This window comes from Phalacrocorax carbo, chromosome 7 (assembly GCF_963921805.1).
Source record: "Phalacrocorax carbo chromosome 7, bPhaCar2.1, whole genome shotgun sequence".
Classification (NCBI taxonomy): Eukaryota; Metazoa; Chordata; class Aves; order Suliformes; family Phalacrocoracidae; genus Phalacrocorax; species Phalacrocorax carbo.
In genome coordinates this window covers 29,841,205-29,856,308 of record NC_087519.1, presented here as the reverse complement: position 1 = coordinate 29,856,308, position 15,104 = coordinate 29,841,205, and the positions used below count along the sequence as shown (strand labels likewise).

At 41.0% G+C, this 15,104-nt stretch overlaps 1 protein-coding gene across 2 annotated transcripts; it reads left to right on the top strand.

Moving 5' to 3' along the window:
• Positions 1-722: 722 nt before the first annotated feature.
• On the top strand, positions 723-13,982 carry PARL (presenilin associated rhomboid like). Of its 2 annotated transcripts, none has more exons than XM_064457289.1 (10): positions 723-876; positions 975-1,176; positions 1,443-1,583; positions 4,142-4,190; positions 6,255-6,350; positions 7,721-7,870; positions 8,391-8,461; positions 9,808-9,909; positions 11,735-11,832; positions 13,655-13,982. In XM_064457289.1, exons 1-10 carry the CDS (start codon positions 830-832, stop codon positions 13,770-13,772), a joined length of 1,074 nt encoding a protein of 357 aa, XP_064313359.1. In that variant the 5' UTR covers positions 723-829; the 3' UTR covers positions 13,773-13,982. The 2 variants fall into 2 exon arrangements, with proteins under 2 accessions (XP_064313359.1, XP_064313358.1); XM_064457288.1 differs by having other exon boundaries at positions 796-885.
• The last annotated feature ends 1,122 nt before the right edge of the window (positions 13,983-15,104 follow it).

The window sequence follows — 15,104 nt, the reverse complement described above, 5'->3', positions numbered from 1 at the left end:
TGCACTCGTCATGAAGAATGTGCTGGGAAGAGCAGCACAGTGCCAGAGACTGGGAGCCCTGGCCACTGGCAAGAGACCACAGGACACCTGGAGGCAGCCAGCCCAGGCAAGGGAGAGCGTGGTGAAGAGGCCTGAGAGGAAGCTGTGTGTCTGGAGCAGCTGCCTCGCACCTGGTCAGCCACACACAGCCCTTCGCTGGAGCAGCCCGATGGTGAGGGGAGGCAGGGCAGAAGAGCGAGGTGAGGAAGGGTGGTGAGGCGTGGTGAGGTGGAATCACACAGCAGAGCAAAGCAAGGCTGAGGGAGTAGCCCCAGCCTCCTCCCTGCCTGCTGGGCTGTTGCAGGCTGAGTTCTAGGCTAGGAGACAGGCTCTAGATGCCTCTATAAGGCATCCAGAGAAAAAAATGCATTAAAACCGTGGAACGCCGCAATTACATAGCGCCAGCCCTTCTCGCCCAGTGGGCCGGAGAGGTGAAGGAGCTGTCACACCCATCATGGCGGCCAAGGGTGCCCGCAGCGCCACTCTTACTATGGCGGAGCAGGGCTGGGACGACCCTCCCGACATGGCGGCCGAGACGGCACGGGGGCGGACCCAACTCGGCGGCCAACAGCAGCCGCAGCGCTGTCGGGAGCGCCCCCACGGCAGGGCTCCGGGACCCCCGCGGGCGCCCACCGTGCGGAGGGGTGCCGCGGCGCCGGAGAGGCCCCAGGCCGCCTCCAGCCTGACGCGCTGGGGGTGATGTAGGCGCTCCCCATCCCTGCCACCGGGCGCCCAACAAGATGGCGTCCGGCTGCCCCGGAAGCGCTCGGCGGGCGGGGAGGGGCCCAACATGGCGTGGCGGTGCTGGGCCTGCGGCTGGGGCCCGCGGCCGCACAGGTACTGCGGGTACGGGCCGGGACGGGGAGGGCAGGGGCGGCTGTGGCGGGGCGGGCGGTCGCGGCGGTGCTGACGGAGAGCGTCTTTCCCCCCCACAGGCTGACAGTGCTGCTGGAGCAGCGACAGGGTTTCCGCCGAGTGCGGCCGCGGCCTGAGGAACCCCCTGCTGCCGCCGGCCCCGCCGAGGCGCGGCCCGGCCCACCGTCTCCGCGCCGCAGTCTCTGCCCGCCGCCGCCGCCCACCCGCGCTGGCCGCCCCTCACCGCGACGCCTGGTCAAGCCGTTCCTCTTTGCAGTGGGGGTAAGCGGCGCCTGCGGGCCGGCAGTTGCCGTGTCCGGCCGGATCCGGGGAGAGGGGCGGGCAAGGAGGCCCAGCGGGCGGCGGGACCCCCGCCTGCCGGCCGTGCCCTAGTGCCCAGTGCTCTGCCGGCGTTCCTTAGGGCCGAGCCGCTGGGAACGGCGCGTAAGGCAAGGCCGGGGGGGCGAGCCCGGCTCCCTCAGCCGAAGCCACGCACGGACCGCCTTGGGGACGGTGCGTTCATCTTGACTTTATCCGCTATCGCCCAGTTCACAGGCTCTGCCTTTGGATCCGCCGCCATCTGGCAGTATGAGTCGCTCAAGTCGCGGGTCCAGACCTATTTTGAGGAAGCTCGAGCAGACTGGTTGGATAAAATACGGCCGCAGAAGAGGGGGGACTTCAGAAAGCAGGTACACGGAGCCAGGCCCGGCCTGTTCGCACACGGGTGGGTCCCTGTGGAAGCGTAAAACACAACCGTGTCTTTCCTCTGGAGTAAGCACATCTGCAAACACCATTTGTATAACAGATAATTGTCCAATTTATTCTGATTTTTAATTTGGAGAAATAATAGGTTCTAAGCAAATTGCAGTAGATACACTTACTTACAAGAAAAAAGTGATATAATTCTAGAAAACTGTAACTCACAGTATCACTCCAAAAGCTATACTGGAGAAAAATACCCTCTTTACCCTGAAATGCAGGGAAGGGACATCAGTGGTAGTGGTCTGTATATCTAAACTAGGTACTTTTTACTTTTTCACTATAAAAAAAAAAAATCTGTTCATGCTAAGTATTCTCAAAAGTGAACTCTGAAATAGGATGGAGCTAGCTTAAATTCTGAACCTGAAGCATAAAATTATTTTAATGCTCTGGCTTCTGAAACGCGTTCATATTTTCAACCTGTACTTCACAAATACGAGGGTTTAGGGGGCTTTTTTGTCTTTGAGAGGTGACATTTCCACGCAAATACTCTGGAGTTTGGGCAGTAAGAATAATGTAAGTACTGCAAGACTTGTTATAAGTTTAGTTGACGTCTGAAAGTGTCAGTCTTTTAGTTTTCAGTTAAGTGTATTTAAAACTGAACTCAACATGCATGTATGTTTTACATTTGTTTCAAGGTTACTGCTGTGGCCTGTGATAGAACAGGCTTGGTTACTCTTTCAGGTCTACTTGTCCAAGGGAAGTAGGGCTGAGTGTGGAGCTGGAGAATCACGGGGGCCTGGGTAGGACTCAGAGGAGCTGTTTTTGTAACGTGTATTGTGTGCACTGTAGTGGTACTTTCAAAATGGGCATGTGTTGTGGGTTAACCCTGGTGGGTGGCTCTGCAGCACACAGCTGCTTGCTTGCTTTCCCCAGAAACACCAGTGGGATGGGGGAAGAGGAAAGGAAGAAAAAAAGCAAGAAAACTTGGGGGTAAAAATGAAAACAACAGACAATTTTTTTTTTAATAAGTGAAAGATCAGTGGGAGAAGAGAGAAGAAAGCAAAACAAGTGATGCAAAGGCAGTCAATCACCATCTGCTGTGGGTAGACCAATGTCCAGCCAGTTCATGAGCAAAAGATGGCTAAACTTCTTAAAATCCCTTCTTTTCCCTTTTATTGCTGAGCGTGACATTACATGGTAGGAAATATATCTTTGGTTAGTTCGGGTCATCTGCCTGGTTGTGTCCCCTCCCACGCTGTTACACACCCCCATTCTATTCACTGCAGGGACAGAGAGAGAAATGGAAAAGGTCTTGATGCTGTGCAAACACTGTTCAGGAAAAGCTAGAACATCAGTGTGTTATCAGTACCATTTTGGTCAAAAATCTAAAATACAACACCATGTATGAACTGCTGTAAAGAAAATTATCCTAGCAGGTTTTCTTCTTTGGTGTCTATGAACTGCAGGTGAGGTTACAATTGCCACTTGATATTGTAAATAATTTTGGTTTTATACTTTTGTTTTTCTTCAAAACCTGAAGGGGAAGATCTGGTGATTAGCTGTCTCAAAAATAGACCAAAACTGTCCTGTTGTTAATAGGCTTAAACTCTCAATCCCCATCTTCAACTGCTAAGTTCTATTTTTAAAAGTTCAGGATCCCCCGATAGCTTCTGAAGGCTTCTGCTTAATATATTTTAGAAAAGTCTTGTTCGTTTAATGTTCTTACACTGGAGAACTTTGTAGGAAATACCAGTATCTGCATCCTATGCCAGAGAATTAAACAAAAAACTGCAGTGAAGTTGTTACTTTGATACCAAATACTGAACAATTTGTTTCATACAGCATTATTTCCTCCCACCTCTAACCTACAGGTAATTTTTATGACATTGTCCCCATCAATGTGGTTGGAAGGTCATTAAGCCAGCAGTAAAATATTTGTCCAAAATGATTCTGAAAGCTGAAGAAGGGAAAAGGGCATGGAATTTGTCTGTGGGCTGACTGCACTCAAAATAAACTTTTTCAGGGGTTTTAAACTTGGAGGAGGGCTGGGTGAGCTGGACGCAAGGGGGAATGGATTCCACATCTTGTGAGCCACCTCTGCAAAAGTGACCCTGGCACAAAAGTGGAATCTCTCAAAGGTGGGTGGTGTGATGTTAGACAGAATTAGGGTGAGGCTTAGTCAAGGCAGGGTTTATGCTAACTTTGGCCAATCAGCTAAAGCAAGTGTTATGGGCTAGATTCTTGTTTAGTACAAGCAGAGGTAAATCTATGGAGCTGTGTAAAAGGATATAACCCCATTCTTTTTGAAGAAATTCTCCATCTATGTTGGCATACGTTACAGAAAGGAGGGTAGATAACTGTTCTTGATTAAGGAAATGCCTACTCGAAAAGCTAAACCAGTCAGAGAAAAAAAAGTTTGAAACTGATTGACTTAACAGATTTCAAACAAGTGCTTTCCATTCTTAAAAAGGTAGAACCTTGTGTGACTGTTTTTGAAATTGCAAATTTTCTACAGTGGCACTGATGTACAACAATTCCATTTCAGGTTAACAGCTGGTGGAATAACCTGACTGAGGGTCAGCGGACTGTGACAGGTTTGTGTTAGCTTACAAGTATTAGACATTCACAGGAAGAGAAATATGGCAAACAGGTACAGTATGTTAAAACAGATGGCTTTCATACCGTGTTTAGGTTGTTAGACACAAAGCATGTGTAAACTTACACCTGCACATACACTATTTCTGCTACACTTCCTTCTCACAAGCTATTTTTTCTATGCATTGAAAGAATTCTTACACATCTGTGTGAGAGAGTGTGGAGGATTAACTAGAACCTTCCCCGGCAACTTTCTTCTCAGGAACTGTGAAAAACAGCAGATGCTTTTAGAAGGAATATGAGTATATATTCCACTGATAGGTGGGAATAAAACTCCCTGATAGTTTTTTGCTATATTGCATACGTGGTGTTGCACACAAGGGGCAACTATCTTGTCAGCTTTCCTTTGGTCATGATGTAGTTTAGATTGGTTAGTCTAACATCACTTGAAACCCCCGAGGTAAGTGTAAATGTGTGGAGAGAAGCTGATGAGAACTTGATTAAAATCTAAAAAAGTAGCTAAGCCATATCTGCTTTTACATATTCTAAATGCTAGCAAGTCCTGCCAAGAAGTTTTGTACAGTGCTTTGAATTGCACTTCAATGTGCAAGCCAAGTCATGATATACCCCAATACAATATTTGTATCTGTGTGTGTGTGAAGGTTCATGTTCTGTAGTCCCTGGAGCATCCCCCAGCATCACATTAATCTAACAAGCAATATAATTTCTAGCTGGGAGACCCTGAGCCATTTGGATACTTCACCCTGATTACCATAACAAGGGTGGGCTTACTGTATGGAAATTGCTGAGAGTTCTTTAATATCCTGGTGTAGCATGCAGGGGGAAATATTTCTGCTAATAAAAAAGCATGGTGGAATAGGATGGAGTGCCAAAAGAAGAGATCTATTCAAATTTTGGTTCAGGGATTTATGTATCATAGTTTTTCACAGTTCTTACATTTTGTTGCAAACGTCAAATAGAGAATAATTATGTGACATTTACCATTCTGTAAAGGGAGCACAATTATTTTCCCCTTTAATGTTTCTAGCTATTATAAAACATCTTAAATACCTAAATGCTTGGACAGAAATAGAAAAGGCACTTTAAACAAGAAACAATAATTTTGTGTCATTATGATTCTAATTCAATGGAATGGCCTCAGGCTGCGCTGGGGAAGTTTACACTGGATATTAGGAAATATTACTTCACTGGAAGACTTGTCAGGCATTGGAACAGGCTGCCCAGGGAAGTGGTTGAGTCACCATCCCTGGAGGTATTTAAAAGACATTTGGATGTGGTGCTTAGAGGCGTGGTTTAGGGCTGAACTGGCAGTGTTAGGTTTACGGTTGGACTCGATGATCTTAAAGGTCTTTTCAAACCTATACGATTTTATGTAATTATTTACATTCTTATTTAAACTGAAATAAGATCACAATAAACATATGTGAAGTAAAAAGCTGTGCGTGTTCTGTCTCCCAAAGGTAACTATGCCTTAGCAATGCCAACTCAGCTTTTTATGCTCGATCTCTAAATAGTGTTTTTACAATTACCTCAAAACCAAACCTCCCCAGAAAATGGAAAGGATGTGTACTGCGTGTCTGTATGCTTCCCCTAGCCGCCATGCACAGTTAAATGCAACTGTGCAGCAGATTGGTGGCATTTGGGAATAAGCAGCTAGAGGGGCAAGAAATGAGACCTCTTAAGCTGGCTCTTCTTTTATTGGTTCTACAGTGGAGTAGAAGTTTGAAACTATAGCTTGAATGTCTTAAGTACAGATTTTCTGTATTGCATGCATTTATGACATTGTATGTTAAAACAGTTGCAATTAAATGTCATATTTCTGGAAGGCATCCACTATGTTAATATAGCTTTCAGCATTTTTCTTTGTGTTTTTTTTTTTTTCTAAACTGTTACTATAAAATAAAGAATTGGATACTGCTTTTAATGAAATAGTGAAGGAAAAGTTTGATTCTTGTAAGCTTCTGAATTCTTGTTCACAGTAAGCATTATAGCTTGTTACAGTCATAACTTGCTTTTATACTGTTTTTTTTCCCTCTGAATAGGTATAATAGCTGCAAATGTCTTTGTATTCTGTTTATGGAGGCTGCCTGGTATGCGACGGATTATGTTTACATATTTCACCTCAGATCCATCCTCCAGTAAGTGAACAGTAATTCAGAGGAATTCTCTACGCTGGGATGTAATGGAACCTCTGATTGTGCTGTAAGAGCTTTGGATGGCACATAGCTTGCATGCAGCTCCAACACCCACAAGCAATCTCAGCCATGCCTAAATACAGAAAACACTTCTAGGGGGAAGTTAGGAGTAATGGTTAAGACAAAAAACTCACTGGTGCTTTTCTAAGTATTGTACTGTCAAAACTGTTGCCTGCTATCTGGCCTTTTACTGCATTCAGTGGGATGCAGCCCCTGCCTTTGTAAAGGTGAAGAGGTTCTTCTCTAACTGATACCACTGCTTTCCTGGACAGATGCTAATCATAGCAGTCTTTAGGAAGAAGGAAAATAAATCATACTCTGTAATGCCATTCAAAAACTAGTCTGAAATATGATTTTTTTTTTCCCTTCCTTTAATGTTCTGTGGGGTGCAGCTAGAGCTGTCAGTCACTTGCATGTGTGCTTTTGTCATTGGACAAGCATTAGTCAGTATGTTATGTATGAAGTCCTTATTTCAAAGCTGTGCTTTGGGTCACATGAAAAAAATACACAAAACAAGCAACAACAACAACAAAACCCTTGGCTTTCACTGTGTGTGAAATGTTTTGAAGAGGTTAACTTAAAGCAAGTTACTAGTATTTAATGGCAGAACAACTAGTTTTCATTTCTACAGTAGAGAAAGAATTAAAAGGACGAGACGGACGTGCATTAGGAGAGTGCTGTCTTCTTAATTTCTGCTGAAAAAGTGGAACCTCAACCAATTCCCCACACATACTCCAAAGCTAGATAGCTGTTACCCAGATCTGAGCATCAGTCATGCCAAACACTTGTGTTTTTAATAATGTTGACCTTAAACCCTGCTAATTGGCTTTTTTGCATTTTCAAGGCTGCTGTTTCAGTGAGGAGAGAGCTAGTAGCTTTTTGAAAAGAAAATGAGTTTTCCTTAGAGTCCATCTCTGTAGCAAAATAATTTTGTATAGTTGCTCATATAACGTATTAAAAATCTTTCACCATATACATACATAAATAAAATATCTTTTTTCCTTTCCGAAGCATAGGAGATGTGTTGTAAGATAAATGTTTTATATGAAACATTCCCCAGTAGGTAATTAAGACTTTAAAGTAGCTTTTAGCACAGCTTGCGTGTCTTTGGGGTTATATGTTCTACCTTTCAAAAGGTATTTTGTGGAATTCGAAATTTGTTACACTTCTGGGCTTATTACACAGCTTGTATTTGAGAATTCTAAGCATAATTAGCCTTTAGTATGTCTTTATAAATTTCTAGTCTGCATTACATGTTAGATAAAGCAAATTAAAACATTGACTACTTTTTTCATTGTTTTTCTCTTTTATAGGAGCCCTGTGTTCTCCCATGCTGCTGTCTACATTTAGTCACTTCTCTTTATTCCACATGGCAGCAAATATGTATGTTTTGTGGAGTTTTTCTAGCAGCATTGTCTCTCTTCTGGGATGTGAGCAGTTCATTGCAGTGTATCTTTCTGCTGGTAATGTTAAATACATATATATTTACAACACAAAAAAATGTATATTCATGCGAGTAAAGCGTGTACATTGTTAATAGGTGTATGATGACAGATGGCCATCGTTCAATCCCACACATTGCTCTCTAATAACTGTGGTACATTTGCTGTCATAGAAAATATTGACTGGTTTAGGATATTTGGCTTCAAAATATCATGACAATACAAGTACCTGGTTTTAAGTCATGCTTAGCTACCAGAATAAAATAACTCTTAATACAGCCTCATGAGAGTTTCATGGGAAAAGATGACAGTTAATTCAAGTTAAAGCAAATAATGCCCACCCCCACCCCACCCCCCTAAAAAAAACCCAAACAACAAAAATAATAATAAAAAAAACCCACAACACAACAAAAAAACCCAAAACAACCAACCAAACCACACTACTTACACTAGCTTCTTCAGGAAGATGTACAGATAATGTACTTTCTGATGCATGTCTGCATTGCTGGCTTTCTTTCCAATAGCAATTTTTCCTTTCTAGGGGTTATCTCCACTTTTGTCAGTTATGTTGCTAAAATGGCCACTGGAAGGTTTGAACCATCCCTTGGAGCTGTAAGTATCTCAGGATATGAGAGATCTTATAATGATATCTGAAGCCATTTTCAAAGCCTGCCGTGTTCTTTAACCTGTGTAAAAGCCAAGAATATATTTGAAATAGTGGAAACTAGGGAAGTTTACCAAAACCAAGTAATCAGGCAGTGATTCCTGTGTGAGAACTTGCCTGTTCTTCAAATATGTTAACTCTTGTAGCAGCAGCCCAGAACTAATGCCACTTAATGCTAATGGCTTGCAAATGAGTACGTAACAGCAGGACCACTTGTCACTGAGCAGATAGTGCTGTAACTTACTTCATAAATGTTATCGCATAATTGTGTACCGTAGTCTTCTCTAATTGAAAATAGAATACTTCAGAAAGGGAGAATGTAATCAGACAAACGAAAATCAGCATGTGATACTAGTGGAAGTTGTAGGGCATGCAGTGCAGAAAGGGCAGCACCCCTGCCGCAAGTCTCACAGTATGAAAGATAAGAGGCAGGCTGAGGAGGTGTTGTCCTTATCTGCTCTTCACAAGTATTTTTAGTAGTGGAACGTTTTAAAACGCTCAACTTGCTATAAGTTTGAAGCTATAACTTAGCCATTTGCTAAGTTTTAAAGGCTTCTTAATTGACTAAATAATTTTGATAAAAGTTAAAAGTCAGATTCTTACTTCTCAGTTGGAATGAAAAAAAGTCTGTTGAGCAGTCCCTAAGTTGGAACTTTTGGTAGTGCTGTCTATGTATTGTTCCGTTATCTTGTGAATAAACTATATCTGGAGCAAGTTACTTTCCCGTAGTCTTATTGATCTGAACTTACTGAAATTGCCACACACTGCGTTAGTTTACTGTATTCACAGCCTTTCCATTGACATATTTCATGGATACAAAAAGCCCATGGTCAATTTAGTACAGACCAGGGAATTGCTTGTTTCATTGACAAAAGATTTCTTGTCCCGGTCCATGTGTTATTTTCCTTGTTTTGGTACAAGCTTCAGAATGATTCCCTTCATTCGAGATGTCTGTGTTTGATTAATATATGTTAGATTTCTAGGGTTTACTGGGAGAAAAAGCACATTAACATAAATTATCTTAAAAATTGCGGGGAGTTATTTCTCAATTATGTAAGAGCATCTGATGGCTATTTTTTTCCCAGTATTTATAATTTCAGATATTGAAACTAAATAATGGTGTCTTGTTTTATTTTTATTCTGAACTTTGCTGTCATGCTTTGTACTTTGAGGTTTACCACAGGGTTGCATTTGAAAACAAAAGCCAAAAGGAAAACGGGTTTATATGCAGAAAAGTAAGTTTTCCCTTACATAACTACTCAACTTATTTTCATGTATTTTAATGTATTTACAGTCAGGAGCTATAATGACTGTCCTTGCAGCCGTATGTACAAAGATGCCAGAAGCAAAACTAGCCATCATATTTCTTCCAATGTTCACGTTTACAGCAGGAAACGTAAGTGTCTGAACTTCAAAGAAATCTTATTCTTAAAACATTTTCCCCATAACTCTCCAGTATCTGAGCATTTGTCCTCTTCGTTTGTGTTTCTAAGCTGTTAAATTTATTTTGAAAGACCATATAGGTCATGGAAGTCCTGGAGACCGGTTCCAAATTGTTGCAGCCTAGCACAGTGATTACACAATTGTGTGGTGAATTTATAATTACCTTAAATTCCCTCCTCTGTGGGTCTGTTTCTCAGATATGAATTTAAGAGGTGAAAGAAATTGGGAGGGACTCAGGCTTGCCTGTCTGAGGAAAAATGCATACACATACCGTTCTTTCTGATGGGTGATTTTTTTTTTTTTTATATCAGCACTCATTACAGGCTAGTCTCTTTTTGAAGAAAAACTTACCAAGATGGGAAAGACAATTTCACTTCTCAAGTGAAATAACATTCCAGCCCTGGAGGAATACCTGCCTCCTTATTTGGATACCATCTTCTGACGTTTCTAAAAACCCTGTTGGCATTAGAAATAAACTGCTGAGGGTTTTTTTCCACATGTAGTACCAGGACTCCTTTTTTAGTTTCATTAAGTTCTTTTAAGTGCACCCACTACCCCATTTAAGAAAAGCTTCTCACGTATATGCTGACTTACTTTAAGTTAATAATCTTTGGTCCACTACTTAAAGTTGTTCTACTTAAAGCAGTTAAGCTTTGTAATTTCAAGATCATGAGATTTAATATTTTTGTAAGTGAAGCTTATAGATTTGAACAAGTGTTCTTAGATGTAGCCTTCATGTTTTTCTTGCACTTCTGCTTGAGTGGACCTGTTTTTGTTTGCATGCTACCCTTTAACTGCATCTTTCCTAAAAAAGATGGCCAGGCTAGAAATACTGGCAGAGCCACAGAGAACATTACTATAAGGAAGTACTCACTGCAACAGTAAAACAAGCACAACATTGGCTATTGCAGTGTAAATGTTGGAATAATTTTAGCCCTACTATGTAATTGTATTTCTAAACTTTATGTACTTCTTTAGCCTACCTTACTGTAATCAGCTTTTAAAATAAGCTAGTGTAACAATATAGGTGCTATTCTAACGCATATGTTTAAGGAAATAAATCCTACTTAAAGTAACATTTAATCCTAACATTAAATCTGTTGGCTTTTTGGAATGAGGCATTTAGTAGAATTTTGCATAATTACAGTTATGGTGGTTTATGTCTCCTGAGGATACTGTTGCTCATGGTGTTTCTGGCCATGGAGTTGTTCACCATCATCCTGATTTTCTACCTTCTGACAGATGTGTCATTTAAGAGAGTGTGATGATCAATGTTTATCACATAAGATGACAAGGATGCTGCCCCACATGTTCCAACCACTAGGGGGTTGCATTTGGGAGGACAGATGCACACAAATCTAAGATGTCAGAATTAGTGCCTGAGAATGTTGCAGTTATGTATTTTGTGGTGTCTTTTATAGCACGTGCTCTTTTAAGTAACTTCATTTTTTTGTTTCCTGACCTGAGTTTGGAATATATGTGTAGCTTTAGAAACGAAGAGTGGAAGAGACTGGGTGTTTGAAAAGGACACATTCCTTCCCCGCAAAATTCTGTAGCTGTTCATGTCTGTATTTTGACAGCACAGTACAGCTAAGGGCTGAGCCTGTTGTTTTAAAACAATCTTTTTTTTTTTTTTTCCAGTGTTTGCTTTGATATAAAGTTTATGGGATGTGTTTAGATCCCAAATTTTGGTCTGTTCCAAAATGTGAAACTTTGTTATCACTTGCCATTATATCCTGTGACTAATCCTGTCCATTCCACATTCTGTTCCTTTCCAGGCTTTAAAAGCCATAATTGCATTTGACACTGCAGGGCTTGCTCTAGGCTGGAGACTTTTTGACCATGCTGCACATCTTGGGGGAGCTCTCTTTGGAATGTAAGTCTTTATTTATTAACTTCTGTTTGTTTCATGTTTAAATTCATCCTATATTTTCTCATCTTTACTTCCTCTTATCTCTGAAGTGTAGGGGTTTTTTGGAAAGTTGTCTTAAGTAACATTGAAGACAACTCACTGTTATCCTTGTAGTGCTATAGAATTATGTGGAAAATACTGTTAATAGATGCTTAGAACTGAAAGAAAATGAGCTGAACTGCCTTAGAATGATAGATTAGATGTCAGATTGTCCTGTCACCTGTAACCTGGGCTGGCTGGCTCTGTCCTCGGCACATGGAAGAGAGTCATAAGGCAGAAAAGATTCTCACAAAACACAGCATAGACAAAATAACTTTAGAATTAAACAGCAAGAACTTCTTTGTCTCAGTGTTTTTCCTCTAATTGCCAATTTAGAGAGATCTACAGAGTTAGTATAAGCTCAGGCCAAATTCCTTTGAGCAGCCTCTACTGCTGTTCCTCAGTGTCGCTGTGTTGTCTTTGTGTGGAGCCTTCCTAATTGGGAAGAACTACTAGAAACCAGTTTGTAGGAAACAGTTCTGGATTGTTCTGTATTTGAACTACATTACCTAATGGGTTTCTTCCCTTCTACCTGATAGCAGTGTTGTCTTAATTTGCACACTTATTGCGAACAGCGTTTTTAAACATTTTATGTAAGCATTTTAAAAGCCTACCTGACATTTAACTAGGCCAAACAAAGGACAGGTGAAGCACACTTCTGTTTTGGTCTGTGAACTGGTCTGCATTTGTTTGCTATTCCTTGGCTTTGGTGTCAGTTAACTTCTGTGCTGTGCAGTCTCCTTTCCCCCCCTTCTCTGGCATCACAAATGCATTTGAAGTAGTCTTGCTGATTTGTACCTACTTTCTGCCATGATGTATCAATATCAGCTTGTTCATTATAACACAGATTCGCATATTATTAAAATAAGGTAGCAGTTGCAGTAGAAATTGTCTTGAGTTGACAAGTATTTTGACTTCCTCACCTACATATGTTCTACCTGTATGTTCTATCTGCGATCATTTGGGCCACTTCATCCTAAAACAGGGCCTCTATTTAGGACATATGTTGAATGGACAAAGTATTTTCTATACATTGCCTCACAGACAATTACCCGCTTTGGAAAGCGGCTATATGGTTCAATGGAATGGCCAGTTTACCTAGCACTGGTTGATGGCTTATATAAAAGTGCTTTTGTTATTCAGGACTCAGGTGTGAAGTTAGGCTTGTGGGAGAACCTTCAACCTGTTTCCAGGCGGTTGCTTCCCCTCCCTCCTCTCCACCATAACCTCCTTTGTTTAATCACTTAAATTGATATTCATACATCAGCATATATAGTTCTCTGTGAATATAAATTAAGCTAGAACACTTAGATTAAGTCTCCATTTAGATGTTTATAGAAGAAAATTCACTTTGAATGGACTGTGAATGTTCATTATCGGGCAGTTGTATTTACATATGAGAAAAATACTTTTACTTGGTGTTTTCAGTAAGGATTAGCACAAGCAGCAGTACTGCTAGCAGTCCCTTAAATGGAAATAGTTTTTTGCATCTTTAAGTAGAAATCATGAGTGCATGAAAACCATTCATTCTCAGGACTGAGACAAGCAAGAATGCAAAGGAGCTAACTATTAGGAATCAAGAGAACAAGTGGCTTACCTGCCACTGCCACTTTCCAAGAATGTTGTTCTTTCTGCCTCAGTTTATCTTGTCTCCTATACCAAGGTTTTAAGTTACTTGATTTTAGTGACCAGCCTGTTCCTCAGATACAGAGAAAAGCTGCAGTTAAACTAGTATTTTCTTTCCCAGGTGGTATGTGACTTATGGCCATGAGCTCATATGGAAGAACAGAGAACCACTGGTGAAAGCTTGGCATGAAATGAGGACAAAGAACACAGGAAAAGGGGGAGGTGGAAGATCTAACTGATTCAAATCCTAGAGATTCCTTGTGCCCAATTGTTGTATTACTTGAAGACATGGGGCTGAATTGGTTTTGAAAGTTTTTTTGCTATTCCACATTAAGCCTCTAAGGAGCTGAAGTTTCTAGTATAAACTATAGTTACAAAAATGCATATCAATAGAAAATGAACTCTGAGAAAGGTGGAACAATAAAGGTTTTTATTCTGTTGCGCTCTGAGGTAACAGTCTGCATTACATTTTTTTTAATGGAGGAATAAAAAAAATCTTTCCAATGGAGTGACCAAAAACTGTCCAAAAAAACTTCAGAATGGGGTACAACTGGTTAATACTTAGGAAAATAAACATTTTTAAAACTGAGGAAGTTAATGGATCATGCATCCTCGTAACATCCAAAGAACAGTAGGTGCTTTCCTAGAAGGCACACTTTAGACAGGTTGGACTCAACATAAGGCTGATGTGGTGAAGTTCAATTGTCTTTATTGTTGAAAAGATTGGATGAGATAAGCCAATGGTCTCTCTTGTTCTTAAACCTGAAATACATGGAGGGATACTGGATTGTTTGCCAAAGCTTATGTACTGGTTAACGGTCTAGCTTTATTTGTCAGCTGTGGTTTATTCAACCTGTGTTTTTCATTTCTATCTGCTTCCAGGATGCTGTCACATCTCATTAGATTTTACTACAATAATATCTTTCATAATTAAATGCAGTGGAAGAATGACATATACTGTGGTTTTGGATATTTTACCATGAGTTACATTGCTTTCTGTATTCTTTCACTACATTAGTGGTTTTGTGTTGGGTTTGTTTTTTTTTAAGTTGGGCTGTATTGCTAGTTTCCTTTAAGATTTTTCTAAGAATTTTGAAACAGTAACATTTGGTTCAGAATGTGCCAGTTCTAGAAAGACAAGCAGCTTCAGCAAAAATAGATGAGGTGCTTGAGATCAGCAACACTGTAATCGGAAGTAACTACTAAAGTAAACCTGAGGGTAGTGCCATGACTAATGTTCCTATACAAATAAAAACAAAAATTGGATTTTGGGTATGCTGCTGCTACTCTGTGCCTGTCCTGCAAGGATGACTACCAAACCCCTTGCAAAGGGCTGAGAAGTCTACCCAGATACAAACTGGTGGGTTGAGCCCCTTAACTCTTCCCTGTAGGCTGAATTAGTCATTACAGATGGACTGACTTGCCGAAGAACATGCTGCACCTCTAAGAAGCAACTTGTGCCTTTTTACTTTACAACAGTGCCTTGCAGAAAATACATTTCCTGTAGGGATAAACAATACATAATGCTAAATGGCACCAGCTGTAATAAATGGAGTACAAAATTGCTGTAA

Bases quoted from the DNA above. Each gene is read 5' to 3' on its own strand.
- PARL (XM_064457288.1), top strand. From the start codon at position 830: ATGGCGTGGCGGTGCTGGGCCTGCGGCTGGGGCCCGCGGCCGCACAGG. The intron at 6,351-7,720 runs GTAAGTGAACAG...TCTCTTTTATAG, and splicing joins CACCTCAGATCCATCCTCCA to GAGCCCTGTGTTCTCCCATG. The intron at 8,462-9,807 runs GTAAGTATCTCA...ATGTATTTACAG, and splicing joins TTGAACCATCCCTTGGAGCT to TCAGGAGCTATAATGACTGT.